Raw genomic sequence first — 15,968 nt, 5'->3', positions numbered from 1 at the left:
ACTGGTTTTATGTGGTCAAAATTACAAATTGGCCCCTAAACACTTTTACTCTGTATTGCCTACAGTAAGAACCACATCATCAAACGTTGGTTAAGTATTTGAAATGTAGCTCTCTAATCAAAGTTGGACATCTAGGCTCCTCCTGAGATTGACAGTGGAGGTAAATGCCTCCAAATGTTACATCATCCTACCTGCTGAGGACAAGGTTGAAAAGAATTCCTGGAAATGCCTCTTCTTGAACAACATGAGAAATTCTTGATGCACGACCTTCTAAACTAAAAGATGAATCTCCTTACTGTCTTCATGTCAAGATGCACTTCTGAAGAGCATGTTCAGGCCCTCCCTGCATCTCTAGGAATTTAAATCCTTTAGGAAGCTTTCTGAAAGGCAAATGAAATGTCTGGTTCTTGTTGTGAGGTTCAATTATTCCCCAAATACTTCAAAGTTTCTGGTGCTGTGGGGGCATGTGTTCTTAGAATTCTTGTAACATTATTTCTCATTACTAGTTCTCTCCTGAAAGTGAAATAGACCATGGACTAACAGGGTAGATGGAAGAACTCGAGTTACTCATCTTTTAATGTTGCCACATTGGTCTGTGGCATGTAGGTTTGTCAGCATGGGACAGTATTAGGGAATTTTCATCATTCTCTGTAGTTGTCACATTAATTTCCTCCCAAACTAGTTTGTTAACAAACTTAAAAGTCTAACCCAAGATGTAAACAATGAAAGAGACATACCAGAGGAATCGGAAAATAAACGGTCTGCTGTTTATTGTGGGTCTAAATGACTTCAGAAAGATGATTTCCTTTGTTTCTAAAATTCAAATATCCACTGCATAATACTTCATATTGTTCCACAGGAAGTAAGTTTCACCACTGGATCAAGACACTTCTGTGTGCTGTAAAAAATGTCTTAAACAATGTAAGCTTACAATAAACAGCATAAGGAAAAAGAAAGACCATTTTCTTTTCAGTGTATCTTTTTTAACTCTGTCAAGGTTTCCCCAGTGTAACACTTTTTTCTAAATTTTTTGTTTTGTTTTGTTTAACTCTGCCTTGAAATTCACGTTAGTTTAGAGGGAGGGGGGAACATAAGTAAAGCAGGAATACATTTGGGACACTCACAATGGAGCTATCAGCATAGGCTATGATTAATATAGATGATTATGTAGACAAAGGTATAATCTGCAATTTGAATGAACTCCTGAGGGGATTGTCACATTCTCTAAGTTTATTAAGCTTGAGAAAACCTCTTCTACGTCAAAGGGGCACAGAAGAATATTAATTTAAACTACTTTCAAGGTGAAATAATATTAGGCCTTCCAACAGTGTAGCTCAAGTAACATTTAAGATTCCCCTAATTATATCACACTGTCCTTAACACAAAGCTTGCCAAGCCTACAGGAAAAACTGTTGAATGAATGGAGAGATCCAGCCAGGGTGACAGCAGTAAATTCAGTTCCTGTATTCTCCATGCTGCTTCTTTTTCCCTTCTGGCAATACTCCAAGAGAAAAGGGAGATTTGATATTTTGCCTATCCCTTTCAGCTTCCTCATCCTCATCATATCTTTCATCCTCATTTTCATCTTCACCTTCACTATGATGAGGGCTGGAATGCTGAGAGACAGAAGGTGATGGTGGCACTGATGAAGGCCTGGGGTACCTGAAGCCTTCCGTCTGACAGAGAGAGAAGCAAGCTGATTATTATCACAGTTTTCCTCAGTTGGTTTTATACAGAAATTTAAGGCTATCAACACTTCAAAGGAAACCAATGGTGAGTTGTAAGATACACCTGCTCTGCTCTCCAAAACTAAACTCCCTTGAGCCCATATCCCCTCAGTCCTTCTGTACCAGTAAGTGCTTTATTCTATGCCAGTGATTTTCTTTTTCCTGTGCCATAAACAATATGCTGCCCTTCCATCCAAAATATTACTATCTTTAATGACCCCTAAAACTGTCACAGAAATCCTTCTGTATTCAGTTGACAGAATATGTTTTTTGAAATTCAGAATTCAGTCTCAAGTTTTAAAACAGTTTTCTAATTAAAATGGCAATATTTGCAAAACCAGAACTAAGCAAGGCTTTTGGCCTGAGCCTCCTGTTTCTTTCTTATTTAAAAAATTATTTCCTCTCTACAGGCCTATGGAGGTTTGGTTTCAAATAATAGAGTTCTGGCACTGGATCTAAGCAGCCCCCTTCCCAAACTAATGCTAATACGTACTACACAACACCTGCTTGAAAGTGTGCTTTAAACTCACCCCTTGCAGTTCCAGCCACAGTCTCCTCCTTACATGCCATCTTTAGATGAAGCCCATACTTTGAATTGCTTTCTCTAGAACATCCTTTTTCAGAACCCCCTCTATTTGGTTTGTGCAGAACATCTCCATGGCATTTGTCAGAAGCAAAACTAGAATCTGCCATTCTTCTAAAAGAAATTTTAAGGGCCAGTTCCTCAGCTGCTCTAAAGTGGCACAGTCCCATCCAGGTTACTCTAAATTGCTTGGAGAACTGTTCCTGTATTTCGTTTGATAATCCTAGTGCTTCCATCTGATACCATTATAACTCCTGGCTGGAGCTTGGTTTGTACCTTTTTGAGCTTTTAACTAAAAGTTCTTACATCCCTTCAGTTATAACCCTTTGCTCTTTCTGTCATGTTCCTCCCACCTCCTTCCCTCCTCCCAGTTTGGACATGAACTCTTCTCTCCAAAAGCAGACTTTACCTTTGGTGGAGCACTGGGTTCCATCTCAAATTTATCTGGGAATGTTCTGCTGAGGGCCAGGTGTCTGGCATGCATATAGTACTGCAACATAAAAGAGAGGACTTTACAAGTCAGGAAGTCTTGGGTTGACTTAAGCAGGAAATGAAGGAACATAAAATGATCATCTTCTAAAACATAATGCAGAACCAACAGCTAAAGATGTTTTCAGCTAAGAAGAATCCATCTGATATCTCTGCTTGTAATGAATATATTGCTGTGAAGCAGTGACCCATTTATCTTAGATTCACACTGAAGCAGAGCCTAGAACAGAGCTGTAAAAGGTTCCTGTAAGATGTCTCAAGATGGAAACGAGCATTTGTCTTAGTCAGTGTAGTCCTCGTTGAGCAATAGGCATTCTTTATCCCTCAAGACAGAGATGGCTTTTTTAAGCAGAAAAATGTGCATCTTTAAGTGTGTACATGCATACACATAAACTTTGGACACATCTTGGCACAGGAAGAGTATATAACAGTTACAGAGAAGTAACATCTATGGGTTTACCAAGGCCTGGTATTTAAGATGTCAAAACTATTTTTGGATCCACTGTATTCATAAGTTTCCGTCACATGCAGTGAAAAAATTACTTGTGTCAGGGTCTTATGCTGTGTTAGCAACCATGTATACAGAAAGGTTGTAACACAGGGATCAGAGCAGGACCAAAATAGTTACAAGGTCCAAAATAGTTACAAAACTGAAATATGCATATCCACTTCTTTGCTCCTGTGGACTTGAGAATACTTCTTTTCTACTGTCTTTTTAGTAGGCGGTGTTTTCTATGTCAATTTAAAAGAACTAGTTTGCCTTTAAGGCACAGATGCATTTTAGAAGTGTTGAGGAGCCTCAAGGTCCAGCAGCACTTTAGGAAGAACAGGTAGGATTTTTGAAAGAGCCTTTTGAGTACAAATCCTGCTTAACGTAGGGTTGCCAGTACTTTCAGAAACACAAGTTTTTTACATTGTCTTTACCACAAGGAGTTGAAAGACCTCAGCATGACTGGCTTCTCCTCTAACTTACTCAGTTCAGTCATGTCTCTCCTTACCACTGGAGAATGGAATCATTACACTAAAATGCAAAGGCAGGCTTTGCCTTTAACACCTTCAAGAGGTGCTTTGCAGAACAAGGATGTCTCCTTGCATTGTAGCACGATGCTGAAGACTGCTAATTATATCTGTGTGTCTGGAATCTTTAATACCTCTATTACATAGTTTCACACACCCTGCCTAGGTATCTCCAGTCCAAGAGATCCGAGAGCCTCTCAGTGCGGTTCCTTTGGATGATCCTCTGGCGCCGGGACTGCTGACAGAATCCATAGAGGAACTGAGTCAGCTGGTTGCAGGATTCCTCGGGTGAGCGGAACCTCCTGTCAACTATGTAGATGCCTGAGGGACACAAGAAAGGTGAAGATGAGTGGAAGTGAAAATGGGATCTGACCTCTTACATTTCCACTCTACCACATAGTCTTACATATGCTTGTTTTCATGTTAGAATGCAACTGGAACATTTGTTACTATTCTGATAGCTGCAGAGAAATATGTCCTTTTAAATTTTAAGTTTCTTTACCTTTCAGGCTGAAATTCAGCAAATTATTCAAAACTCAGGGGCCGTGTTGTTGTGTACATATGTCTAAAAGGATTCAAGACTTTCTGGAGAGAGATGCATCATTTTTATCTCACGTAATATTAAAAACATGGACTGCTTAAAAAAAATAATATAGTGCTTTCCAGGTTTGCAGTAGAATTTAGAAGTGTGGATGGTCAGAAACATCCTGTAGGAGAGAGGCTGTGTTTTCTGTAGAAATACAAGTGTTACCATAGAGAGAGCTAACTCACATACATTAGTTGATACACAACTCTGGCAGAGAGAGGGCTGAGGTAAATTTTGCCTCTGTGTAGTCTGTTGAGATAAATACTTTATACTTGCCACCTTCCTTACACCAGGGTGTTAGGGAGAAGAGGGTATTAGACTTCAGCTCTCATAATGGACAAGACAGATGCACAACCACTTTAAATGAAGTGCTCAACTGTTATGTCAACACTCACATCTATGTTATGGAAAAAAAGAGCAAGTGACCTGTTGTCTTGGTCTGTGACCTTTCTGAAGGTCTCAAAGAGATGTCTACCCAGGCAGGCACAGCTCTATTTTGCAACTGGTTCTGCCCCTGTCTCTAGATAGATAAGTGTATATTTGGCACTAGAGAGTAGCTGTCATTGCCTGCTTGTGCAGATGAGCCAAGGTACTTAGAAAGAGGCCCTAGTTTGGGCTCATTTTCAATATTGCTTTGACATACAAGGAGCTGGCTACCCTTGTAATTCCCAGACTCCAGCCATGAACCATTTCTACACCTTTATGAGCAGATTCTTATTTGTAAAAGTGTTGCTTTCATTTTCACAGGTTTACTTTTTAGTGCACATGATATTTACTCTTTGGTTGGTGGGGATAAGTTTCACTGAACTTGAGATCTCTGTACATCCTTCTCAGCCTGTTCAAGAGAAGCAGATTTTCATTGTTTCTTTTGAACTGCTCAGAGAGTTACCTCTGTACCCAGAAGCATTCAAGGGAACTGCAGGGAGTACCCAGAGTAGGTTTGAGGAGTGATGAGTTTGTTCAGCTTAACAAGATACTCAGAACACTGGATATATTCTCCAATGAACTCCATTTTACTATTGAAACCATGAAATTGGGAAGTAACAGCATTGTTACTCTGGTCTTTGCTTTCCTAACTTAGAGGCAGTATTTTGAGATGGTGTCAAAAATTTTACCATAAGCTGCTGGGTCAGCAACATGCTCCTGCATGAAGCAGCCAAATCCAGACAGGTTTGTGGTTACACTGGGAATGCCCATCACTGTACATTCAGCTGCCAAAAGAAAGACAAAAAACATTTCAGGGCAATATGCTCTGAATCCTTTCACATTGAGGGAACAAAGAAATAGAAACAGGCAGACAGAAGGTCCCGTAACACTAGAACTGCTCTAGTAATGCCAAGTGAAAACTATTATGCTTCATTGTAGATTTAGATAAAAAGAAAAAAGGGAAAGGAAAAGCAATTTTGAAGAGAAAATTTCACATTGTTTTTGCAAACATACCTTCGGGTTTCCCAGAAGCAAAACTGAAAGCTTTCTGCAAGTCCAGAGTTGATACAGAGAAACCCAATACATGGTCTGGACTGTTGGGATGCAACTATTTACAAAACTCAATCTCTTAAGTGCAGAAGCATGTAAAACTTTGTATTTTGATATACTTTTTTTTGTAAACTGGTCCCATTAGCAACAAAAAACCCCGAAAAACCCATCATTAACTCAGGACTGCATTTGAAGTCCATGTGGAGATAGTTTTATAAAACTAGAAAATGCATGCATCTTTTGTAGTTATTTCTATCACTGCTGTGAGAAAGGATAACTCTTTTCTCAGGGTTAAACAAGTTCTGCTGATGAACTCAAGCCTAACCTAAGAGAGCATGCAGGTAGGTAAATAACTGAAATGCTGAAAGCCATCTACATGGCCTTCATTAATATGACAATAAAGCTGATGTCTATAAAATAGAGCTATAAATCTGACTTAAAAAATAATTTTAAAAAATCACTTTTTTGTTTCTGGGAGAATTAATTGGGTATCAACAAAAAGAATAACTTTTGCATTAGTAATGGAAAGAGAAATTATCCTTTCAGCTAGTGTAAATCACAGCTTTCCTAAAAACTGCTAAGTCCTAGTTCAACCTTTCCATCCAGGTTTACATTAATGTTCACTTTAAAATCATCCTTTTATTTATTGACTTGTTTACTTTATATTTACTTTACTTATACCTTTAGCTGAGTTTAGAACATGAAGAGAAATTGCTGGAATGCAAGACAGTTGTCTTACTTCAAACTGAGCTTTTTTACTTAGAGAAATAGGTCTGTTGAAGGACTAAATTTGCAAAATTTCCAATTCTTTGGCTCACAACAAACTCTCCTCAGAGAGGCACCCCAACTTTCAAGATACGTATCAAGACTAGAGAAGGTATTTTGGAGGACATAAAAAACCCAGACTCCTAGACTTTGAACTTCACATGTATTCAAGCTCATAGCTTGCACTGATTTCATCAAGTGCCTTTTCTAAATCTGGGAGAATTTTTTTAAGTCAGAAACTACATGCTCTTGTGTAGCTTTAGAAACTTTCATTTAATTCTGAAAGGTTCTCTAAAACTGCATGTATTTGTGGTAAATAGCTTAGATACAGTGTTAGAAAATTCCATCAAACTTAATTGTTATCTTGAATTAAATCCACTGAAGTATGCTGGCTGGTAGAATCAGATTTCTTGAATTCCTCTAAATCTTTTAAAACCCTTGAACCAAATTAAGAATTAAGTTTAAAAAAAAAATTTTTTTTTTTTTAAAGCCACAGGAAATCAAAAGATTACATGTTAGTATGGGAAAGGGTCCAGTGCAGTGACAAATGTGAGTAGTTGTCAGTCAGCAGATGCCATTTTATACCACCTGGCCCCCAATTTTTGCCAGACCTTTGTAAGACCTTTGCAGGAAACAGAGCCAGAAGATTTTTTTTCAGCGCTCCAGAAGAAACTGGCTGCAAAGCTATTTTGCATCAACAAAATGGGAATTCATCTTTTGATACCTGTCAAGTGTACAAATTACCTACCTGGAGTGTAACCCCAGGGTTCATAGTATGATGGAAATACACCAAGGTGGCAGCCTCTAACAAACTCCTCATAGTCCAAGGGCAGCAACGGGCTTGTTGAAGAAAGAAACTCTGGGTGTAGGATCACCTGGGTATTGAAAACTTACATTAGAGGTGAAAGAAAACCATCATCAATATATCAGGTGGAAACAGCACTTCTGGGCTTCACAGCACCCAACTGAAATATAGAAATGCTTACGGTACTCAATGGATCTCCCAAAAACTGAGAGAATTTTGAAACCAGACATATTATAGACCCAGTATCACAACCCTATGCCTAGGCTAACTAAACTTGCTGAAAGAAAAACTTAACTCATGGTGATGCCTCACCTCTGGGACACAAGCTAATTTATCTGCATGAGTCTGCAGGGCTTGGGGGTCACTGCCCCATATTCCAAGTAGAGCAGTGCCTTGAGTGTGCTGTACATGCAGTTGTGGGAGGGAGAGGAGTGAGGGAAGGTCTCAACCTTCTCTGGGCTTTTTCCCCCAACATAAACATAGTGCAGCCATTATTCCATGTCAAGGATACGGTTTTATCCTTTCTCAATAAAATAATCACACTGCTCTCTCATGTAAATCAAGACTTGAATGTATTCAATCAGTAAATAGCCTATAAACTCGTTATGTAAGCCAAATGAATCAAGTAAGATTTTTCAGTGGGATTGCTGAGGCTAATTTTCACATGGCAGTAACATTATTCACAATATTATACATCTCTCAAAATGGCTTCCCATTTGATGTTTACAGAATGATGGTCCATGACATTTAGCTTACTAAGTATTAAGCCTATACATGCAGCAGGTAATTTTCCTGTGGTAATGACAATTTTTTACGAATTTGACATACAACACCAAGTCTACTGAGAAGCAGGAAGGGTTGTCTGCAATGTTGTTTGCTACCTGCTTTCTACTAACAGTTAATTCTGAGGAATTTTTTATTACATTTATATACAGTGCATCCTAGTTTTGTTACATCTAGTATATTATTACCATATTATACACTCAGAGCTCATTGGACACACAAACTTAGCAAAGCTTAAGCCATAAAAAAGAACTAAGAAGCTGAGGAAAACATTTACACAGTTACTAACAGTTTAAAAGCCAAAATGCTGATAACAAGTGAGATGCCATTGTTGGAGATACTACAGATCTGGCTTTAAAAAGAAAGTTTGAAAAAGGAAGAATTTACTATTTTAGGTTTTACTTCAAATAGATAGATGATGAGATATATAGTTATAGTTAACAGAGAGAATGCCAGAGATTTCCAGAACAAAAAAATGTTTTTGTCAGATTTGTGAAAGTGGGAGCTGATAATTTCTGTGGTCTAGCATGGAAAGAAAGTATTCATTTACAGACATTTAGCTTCAACAGTTGGCATAAACGTGAGCTCAGCATGAACAAGAAGTATGTCTGCTCAGATTCAAAGCCCTGGTTACCTTGAACAGCAAAGGCTGAATGTCAGGGTGCTGTTCTCAAAAGAACCAATACTCCAGTAACGTCTGCGCTCAAACTCTGGACCTCAGGCTTTAGGCAAATTAATCTGTTACAGAGTTTTACATCTGAGTTCAAATGACCTGTGGTACCTTCTGGATTTCATGGAATCACAGAATGATTTGGGTTGGAAGGGACCTTAAATATAATCTAGTTATGACTCCCCTAACATAGGCAGGAGGACCTCCCACTAGACCAGGTTGCTCAAAGCCCCATCCAACCAGGCCTTGAACACTTCTCTTGGCAACCTGTTCCAGTGTCTCACCACCCGTGGAGCAAAGAATTTCTTCCTAATGTCTAAACTAAATCTACTCTCTTCCAATTTAAAGCCATTACCACTTGTCTTACTGATACATGATCTTGTAAAAAGTCTCTCCCCAGCTTTGCTCAAGTCTGGATATGTGAATCCCAGTTTTGATGGAAGGGAGTAGTAGTTCCTCATTCAATACAGGAGGAAGCAATGAAAAGAAGTCTGCAACATCAGCAGACTTGAAATTAACTTGGTTAAACAGCAACTGAAGATATCTGTGAAGTGACTAGTTGTTATTCCTGGAAAGGGAGGAAGAGGGAAGAAATATTTTATTAGTATAATACTGCCTATCAAGAATTCGACTGCACTCCCCATGCTAATGATCCAGACTGAGACTGTGTAAAGAAATCCAATTTATATCTGAAATGAAAATGACAGAATGTACCTTTACTCTGTCTGTCCGGTTGTTGAACAGGCCGATGCGTCGGATGGTGTTGAGAATTGGATCATTGCCATCATCAATCATGTTGTGGGTGGTCACTGGAGGCAGGCAGTGTCGCTAAAGAGAGAAAAACTCATCCATAAGCCAGAAAATACTCTTTGCAAAGAGCCCTGTTACCATTTTCTAAGGTTAATGGAAGATAGTGGGAGATTTTGTCATCGATGTAGATAGGATTTTACCCTTTCATTTTAAGATAAGAAAGAGAAGTTATGGTTACATAATGTTGTCTTCTGTATAATTAAGGCCATAAATAAGACTATAAAATCTGTCTTGGAACGTGTTTCATTTACCTCAAATGTATTTGTACTAACTTTTAGAAAGGTTTACCCTTTAATTTTAAATGGTTTTAGTCAATATGTTTTGTCTCCTCAAGAGATTAATTTACATATTTAATAAAAATAGAGGAATAAAGGCTTCAGAAACAATACAAAATTCACAAAGGTACAAAGGAATTTTCATGGGATGCATGTGACTGGAGGAATTTCCATGGATTCCCCAAAAGAATTAGTTTGGGTCATACTCTCATTAAAAACAACCACAGCTGACCTTTAAAAGTTACTGATGAGAAGTATATTTGACTAAAAATGTTCAGTGCATGCATATCACTATATGTTGTACACAGTCCTTGTACACTGTCATGTTTAACATACATATTCAGTGTGTGTGCATATAATACATTGTCTGACCTGAGTTGAAAAGATGGCTCTTTTCATAATGGTTATATCATCTCGGTCAAGAATCTTGTTCAAGTCTGGAATTTCTCCTCTGCAGAGGCAACACAGAGCCTATTTTACCAAATGACTTATTATCATTTATATAAAGACAATGAAGAAATGTCAAACAAATTGCTGATGTCAACATGAATCTTCCCTTTTTTTCATGGCCCTTCTATATTCCATATACTTTGTTCTCCCATACACTTGCTGACCTTCCAATTATCTTTCAAGAAAGCAGAATAATTCTCTTTTTTCCTGTTTTTCAGACACTTTTTTTTTCCCCTGAAGTTCCTGTCATCTCATCTGTGTGCTGGGTCATCCACTTCCAGCTGTCTTTTGAAAGAATATGTCTAAGCAGCTAAGACATATTGCTGTACCTCTGGTGCTCTTCTTCAGCTGAAGTAGTTCATTTTTGACAGTAAGTTTTGTATTAATTGGACATCCCCCTTGTCTCTTCCCCCATGAGGAACAGAGGGTTCCATGCCCTCCTTGTGTGTCCCTCGTATGGGTGTGAAAACTTCTTACACAAAGAGTGGAAGCACAGAAATATCCCAGGTAAGCCAGCTGTGTATGTGGGTCTGCAAGGCAGAGCAAAATAACCTATACACTCACTTTAGCAGGGCATTGTAGAGTTTCTTTCCAAACTTTTCTTTCACAGATTGTGCAGTGTCCCTATGAAAATAAAGAAATATAGGTATAAAACAGGAGAATCCAGGACAAAGAAGAGAAATGATTCCTGCTGTTGGAAATTAAATTCTGCTTTCATGTATACCAATCAAAGAGGGAATTCAGCAGCAGAGGTCTGGTTCCCAAAGCCTTTTTATCCAGCCAGCAGCCATACTGACAGTTTTCAATACGACCTGCATGCAAAGATGAAAGCCAGGAGCAGACCTCACCAGTGATAACTTACAAAATTTTGCTCTGATCATTTCAGCTATGAAAAAGAGGGCATATAATATGACTCTATGTAAAAAAAAAATCTGATTGTTAACATTGGACTCTAGTGAAGACTGAGAATTCTCCGCTTTAACTTGATCCAGTAGAAAGATGTAAGATAAAAAGAGCCAAATAAATAAACACTTTAAAGCAAGCTTCTCCCTTCAATTTCTGCCTTATTTCCTAACTCAGAGACTCTGGAAAACAAGTGTTTGACTAAAAGGTAGCTTACCATAAATTAGCTTGTAAACCAAAAAATTTCCTGGAAAGTTCAGGCCATATTTTAAGCTAATAATAAAGACAGTGGCCAGACAAATGTGACATTTCAGCAAAGAAAGAACTCCAGTGAACAGCTCTTCTAAATGCAAAGAGCCACTTATATTATCCTGTCCCTAGCTGAAATAATTTGAAAGCAGAGATGGAAGTGCTGTTATCAAAATATGAATGCACTCTCCATTTGTGTAAAACACCCACTTCATGGAACTTTTCCTGACTTTCTGATTCCTAAGAATTCTATTTTGGCCCAAAACAAACTTGTTAAGTGAAATCCTAAACTCTACCAAGCTGAGAATCCACATACCTGTTAGTTCCTCTCTCCCAACTCACATAAACATAACAGGAGATGAGTGATGGGTGAGGTGTAAAAGAGCTAAATGTCAAACCAAATGGATCCAAATCCCAGGCATCTAGTCCCCTCATGACTATATTTGTGTGGAAATATGATATATCCACAACTTAACCCAGATGGAACTGACTGCTTTTCAGAAGTAGAAGAAGCAAAGGATTTAATGTACCAGAACAGCCATCATCTATTCCTTTAAAAGTACCAACCTCTTCTTATATTTAATTTCTGTGGTATCTTTAAAATCATCTAATACTAGATGTGATACTGGCATGAGGTGCTTTTATTCAGAAGCTGCAGATTATGACTGTGATGATCCTGCATACAAAGATAGAGCTTTCCAGAGAGCACAGTGGGAAGAAGAGCTGGAAACAGCATTTTTTGCATTATTTGACATCTTTAAGTTTACCTATACTGTTACTATTGTGTCTGCATTACTGAGTACCAGAGAAATAAGCATGTAGCAGAGATACAACAGGAAAAATCTTTGCATATTTGATTTGATTTAATTTAAACTCTCCTAATATTCATATCTTGCTTATTTAGTATACACCTGTTGCATTGTATTCAAACATTATATACTTCATATCAAAGACAAAGCAGATAACAAAAGCACTTGTTGCAAGCATGGTTGTTTCTCACTGTACTCACATTATTTTCCTACAGTTACAAAGTTCTCATTAAAAACTCTGGCTGTGTCACACTCCTTTAGCCATCTACAGTTTAAGCTAGTTGCACTGAACCTCCATACAGAGGGTGACAGTCTGTTTCAGGTGATGATTCATTTCACTCATCTTAGACATTTCCTTAAGTGGTTCAGGCTAAAACATCATTTGGAGTGAATCAACACTCCTCACTGGCACTGAAGACAGTTCTGCTGCATTACTTTTAGGAAGCCAGAGTTGGACTATTAAATCCAGCCTCCACATCTGTGGTCCTTGTTTTCAGAGTGGTTTTCAGAATGTTTCCAGTAAGTTCCAAGAACTTGCTGTGTGATGACTTCACAGGTAATCTAGGGAGTAGATAGGTTTTTCATCTCCGTCTTCTTTTCCAGATATGGGAAAAGCTAAGTTATTTCAGTGAACCTCATTAAGCTATTTTTGTCACTGTTTTTATGCAGGTTTAGTATCCATTAATCGAAGAGCTCATCTTGATTGCTGATACCAAGAAACTGAGCCAGAGATCATCTGCTGGAGGCAGTTAATGAGATAGCAAGAAAAATAGTATCCTTCTCTTACACAGTGCCTTTCATCTACACATCTCTAAGCAATTTAGATTTCTATCATTTTATAAATATAGACCTGGCATCAGAAAGAAGTTAAGCACAGTGAGACACAGGCATGAAAGCAGAACCAGGGTCTTGTGGGTTTTAGTCCCTCACCTTTAAGATCACCTTCCTTATTTCTGCAGAAGAATTTAACTGCTCTAACCACCTGACAAGATGCATATTTCTGTTTCCCTGCTCAGATAATTAACCTGCAAATACATTGAGTGAAATGGCATTTTTCACTTTTTTAAACAAACTTCATCCTTGGTAAACCACCACTGGTTTTATTTATGAATTTGGACCTTAAGTTTTGCCACATCCCTCAGTTCAGAAGTATCTCTTGTGTCTTTTCCTATGCAGGATCACACAGCAGATAAAGTCAGGTGAAGGTTAAATCTGATCCTGCTTTGCTTTTTTTTCAGGAAGCTGTGAAATGAAAACTCTTAAACTGAGAAGGGTTGTGACAGTTCTCCCTTTATAACTGTAGCTGTCACTGCTTATTGTAGGTTATATAGAAAATTACACACAATTGTTATCAACTGTTTTTCTGCTGGATTAGAAAGTACTATTTTCCTATTCCTAGATAAAAGAGGACGTGTATTTAAGTTCTTTTTCCCACTAGTGGCAGAGAAGCTCACTCTGATAAATTAGCAGGTGGTACTTATTTCATGGGAGCTCAGTGAGGTGTCCAGAGGGAGTATTACAAAGAGTCAGAAGACATCCAGAACAAAACCTTTCTGGGACCCTTGACATTGTCACTGCAAAACAAGTACTATTTGCTAACTTGTTACAAAAGCAAATTTACAAAAAATTACCTAGGAAAAAAAAAGTAAATCTTTTCTTTATCATTCCCATCTCTTTCATCTCCACAAATACATTCTGGTTATCCACAACCCTCAATTTTAGCAGAGCAAAAAGAGCATTATTCTTCATTAGAAATTTTTGCATGTCTCAATTAACTGTACAGGGCCCTCAGTGAGAATGGCAATTACCAGAGCTGCTTCCGGACTGCTTGTCCTTTCAGGGTTTCCACATTGAAATTGTTTGTCTTTGCTGGCATGATGAAGAACACAACAACTGTAACATCAGCCTTATGAACCTACATGGACATAAGGTGGAGAGAAAGAAAATTATTCTTACTACAAGGTATCACAGCAAACCACTCCTATCTTATACCTCTCCCTTTAGCTGTATTTTTTTGTCTAGTCAGAGATATAGCTGAGGATAGATACAGATAATTGGAATTGCAGGTGATTTCCATAGTATTTTAAGTTTCATTATACTCTCTATATTATTTATATTTGCAGAAGCATTCTTACCCTCAGCAAAAAGTTTAATCTTGATAAGGCTTCTAGAAACATATCCGCTCCTTTGTTGGAAAACTCGTATCTCCCAGCAATGAAGAAAAATAAGGTGTTCTCAAGGCTGAAATCAAGGTGGCTGAAAGCAAGCAAACAGGCAACCACAAAGTATTTCTCATGGTATAATAAAACAACAGCTTTCTATTCTGGAGGAATTTATTATCCCAAGAAAATAAAGGAAGTGAGGATGTTTTTATGTTCTTTAAATTTTCTTAATCTAAAATCTGGGTAAATGAAAAAAACCAAAAAAACAAAACAAAACAAAATCCAGGACCTTTGGCCTGATCTCACAATGCTTTAAGCAGTTAGAACTGGTGTCTTAAATTCTTTTAGCCTCTGACTGAGAAATCCCAGACAACTATCTGAGTAGGCTGGTAACATTTCATGAAATACTTGTTAGTCTTCCTACTTTGGTTTTTGCTTTCAATAGTGTTGGACAACCACTGCTAATTTTGAAAAGTAAAAGCATACCCATAGAAATGACCTCGAATGAACTCTTGGATCCTAGCCTTGTACATGGAATGCAAATTCTGAAACTCATGCATTGCTGAAAATTTCTTAATGTTCAAGCCATTTGGGGTGACAACATCTGGAAAAGCAGAGAAAAGGTAGAGGTAGACATCTTCAGAGTCAAAGAAACCTTTAAGGAAAGAACCAATGTGTCTTTCAGCTGTCAGGATGTGAATGTTGTCATGTGTCAGTTATTGCTCATGGACAGGGCACAGCAGTGTCAAACACAATGGTCTCCACCATCTTACTCCACCAAGCTATTGCATGTGGCTCTAGATTCTCTATAGCACTGAAGTGGTTTTGTACCATTTTGACCTGGACTCAACACCAGCATAGACTCTGCTGAACACTGAGGTCTCCCCATGCCCTCTTGTCCTGTCAGGACTTAAGTAATGTCTCCATTTAGCCATATGGGGTTTTTTTGCAAGATGCCATTTACCTCTTTATTCTTGATATCACTGTTGCCTGCTTCATCACTATAAACTGAAAGCTCTTGAAAGCAGAAACTGTGCTATACCATGCACTTTCTACTGCATGCAAGAGGGTATGTTCTGTCAAGACTTCTGAGGATTTACCAAAAAAGAAAGAATACAAGAAAACCTTCTAAACAGACCATCTTTCAGTAACTTGTTGGATTTCTCCTAAAAATAACCACAGAATAGTATGCTTTATACTTTTATGGAGTATTTAATGCCCCATATTAAGCATAGAGTAATTAGAATTGTTAATTTTCAGTATCTTTTAAGACAGTTTTAGGATTTAGAGTTATAAAAGGGTAGGTATAGTTTGTTTCAAGCAACCCTGGAATTCAGTCATGCTTCACCCTTCTGGTAGAGCACAGATGTTCAGAGAGTCGCCCTAAATCTAGTTGAAGAAAATGGAAA

General features: G+C 38.0%; 1 protein-coding gene across 3 annotated transcripts in view; it reads right to left on the bottom strand.

Moving 5' to 3' along the window:
- Window positions 1–745: 745 nt before the first annotated feature.
- The window catches only part of GYS2 (glycogen synthase 2), a 49,163-nt gene continuing 33,940 nt past the window's right edge, over window positions 746–15,968 (bottom strand). For all 3 annotated transcript variants that reach the window (XM_071733172.1, XM_071733170.1, XM_071733171.1), the window contains 11 exons: window positions 15,046–15,163; window positions 14,533–14,653; window positions 14,206–14,312; window positions 11,001–11,060; window positions 10,359–10,437; window positions 9,616–9,729; window positions 7,392–7,518; window positions 5,518–5,613; window positions 3,974–4,137; window positions 2,720–2,800; window positions 746–1,676 (listed from right to left, as the gene is read on the bottom strand). In XM_071733172.1, the coding sequence (XP_071589273.1) occupies window positions 1,455–1,676; window positions 2,720–2,800; window positions 3,974–4,137; window positions 5,518–5,613; window positions 7,392–7,518; window positions 9,616–9,729; window positions 10,359–10,437; window positions 11,001–11,060; window positions 14,206–14,312; window positions 14,533–14,653; window positions 15,046–15,163 (1,289 nt within the window). In that variant the 3' untranslated portion in view covers window positions 746–1,454. The remainder of the gene's footprint in view (window positions 1,677–2,719; window positions 2,801–3,973; window positions 4,138–5,517; window positions 5,614–7,391; window positions 7,519–9,615; window positions 9,730–10,358; window positions 10,438–11,000; window positions 11,061–14,205; window positions 14,313–14,532; window positions 14,654–15,045; window positions 15,164–15,968) is intronic.

Source organism: Heliangelus exortis, chromosome 1 (genome assembly GCF_036169615.1).
Source record: "Heliangelus exortis chromosome 1, bHelExo1.hap1, whole genome shotgun sequence".
NCBI classification, from domain to species: domain Eukaryota; kingdom Metazoa; phylum Chordata; class Aves; order Apodiformes; family Trochilidae; genus Heliangelus; species Heliangelus exortis.
Note: the sequence above shows the minus strand (reverse complement) of the source record. Positions and strands in the feature narration are given on the sequence as shown.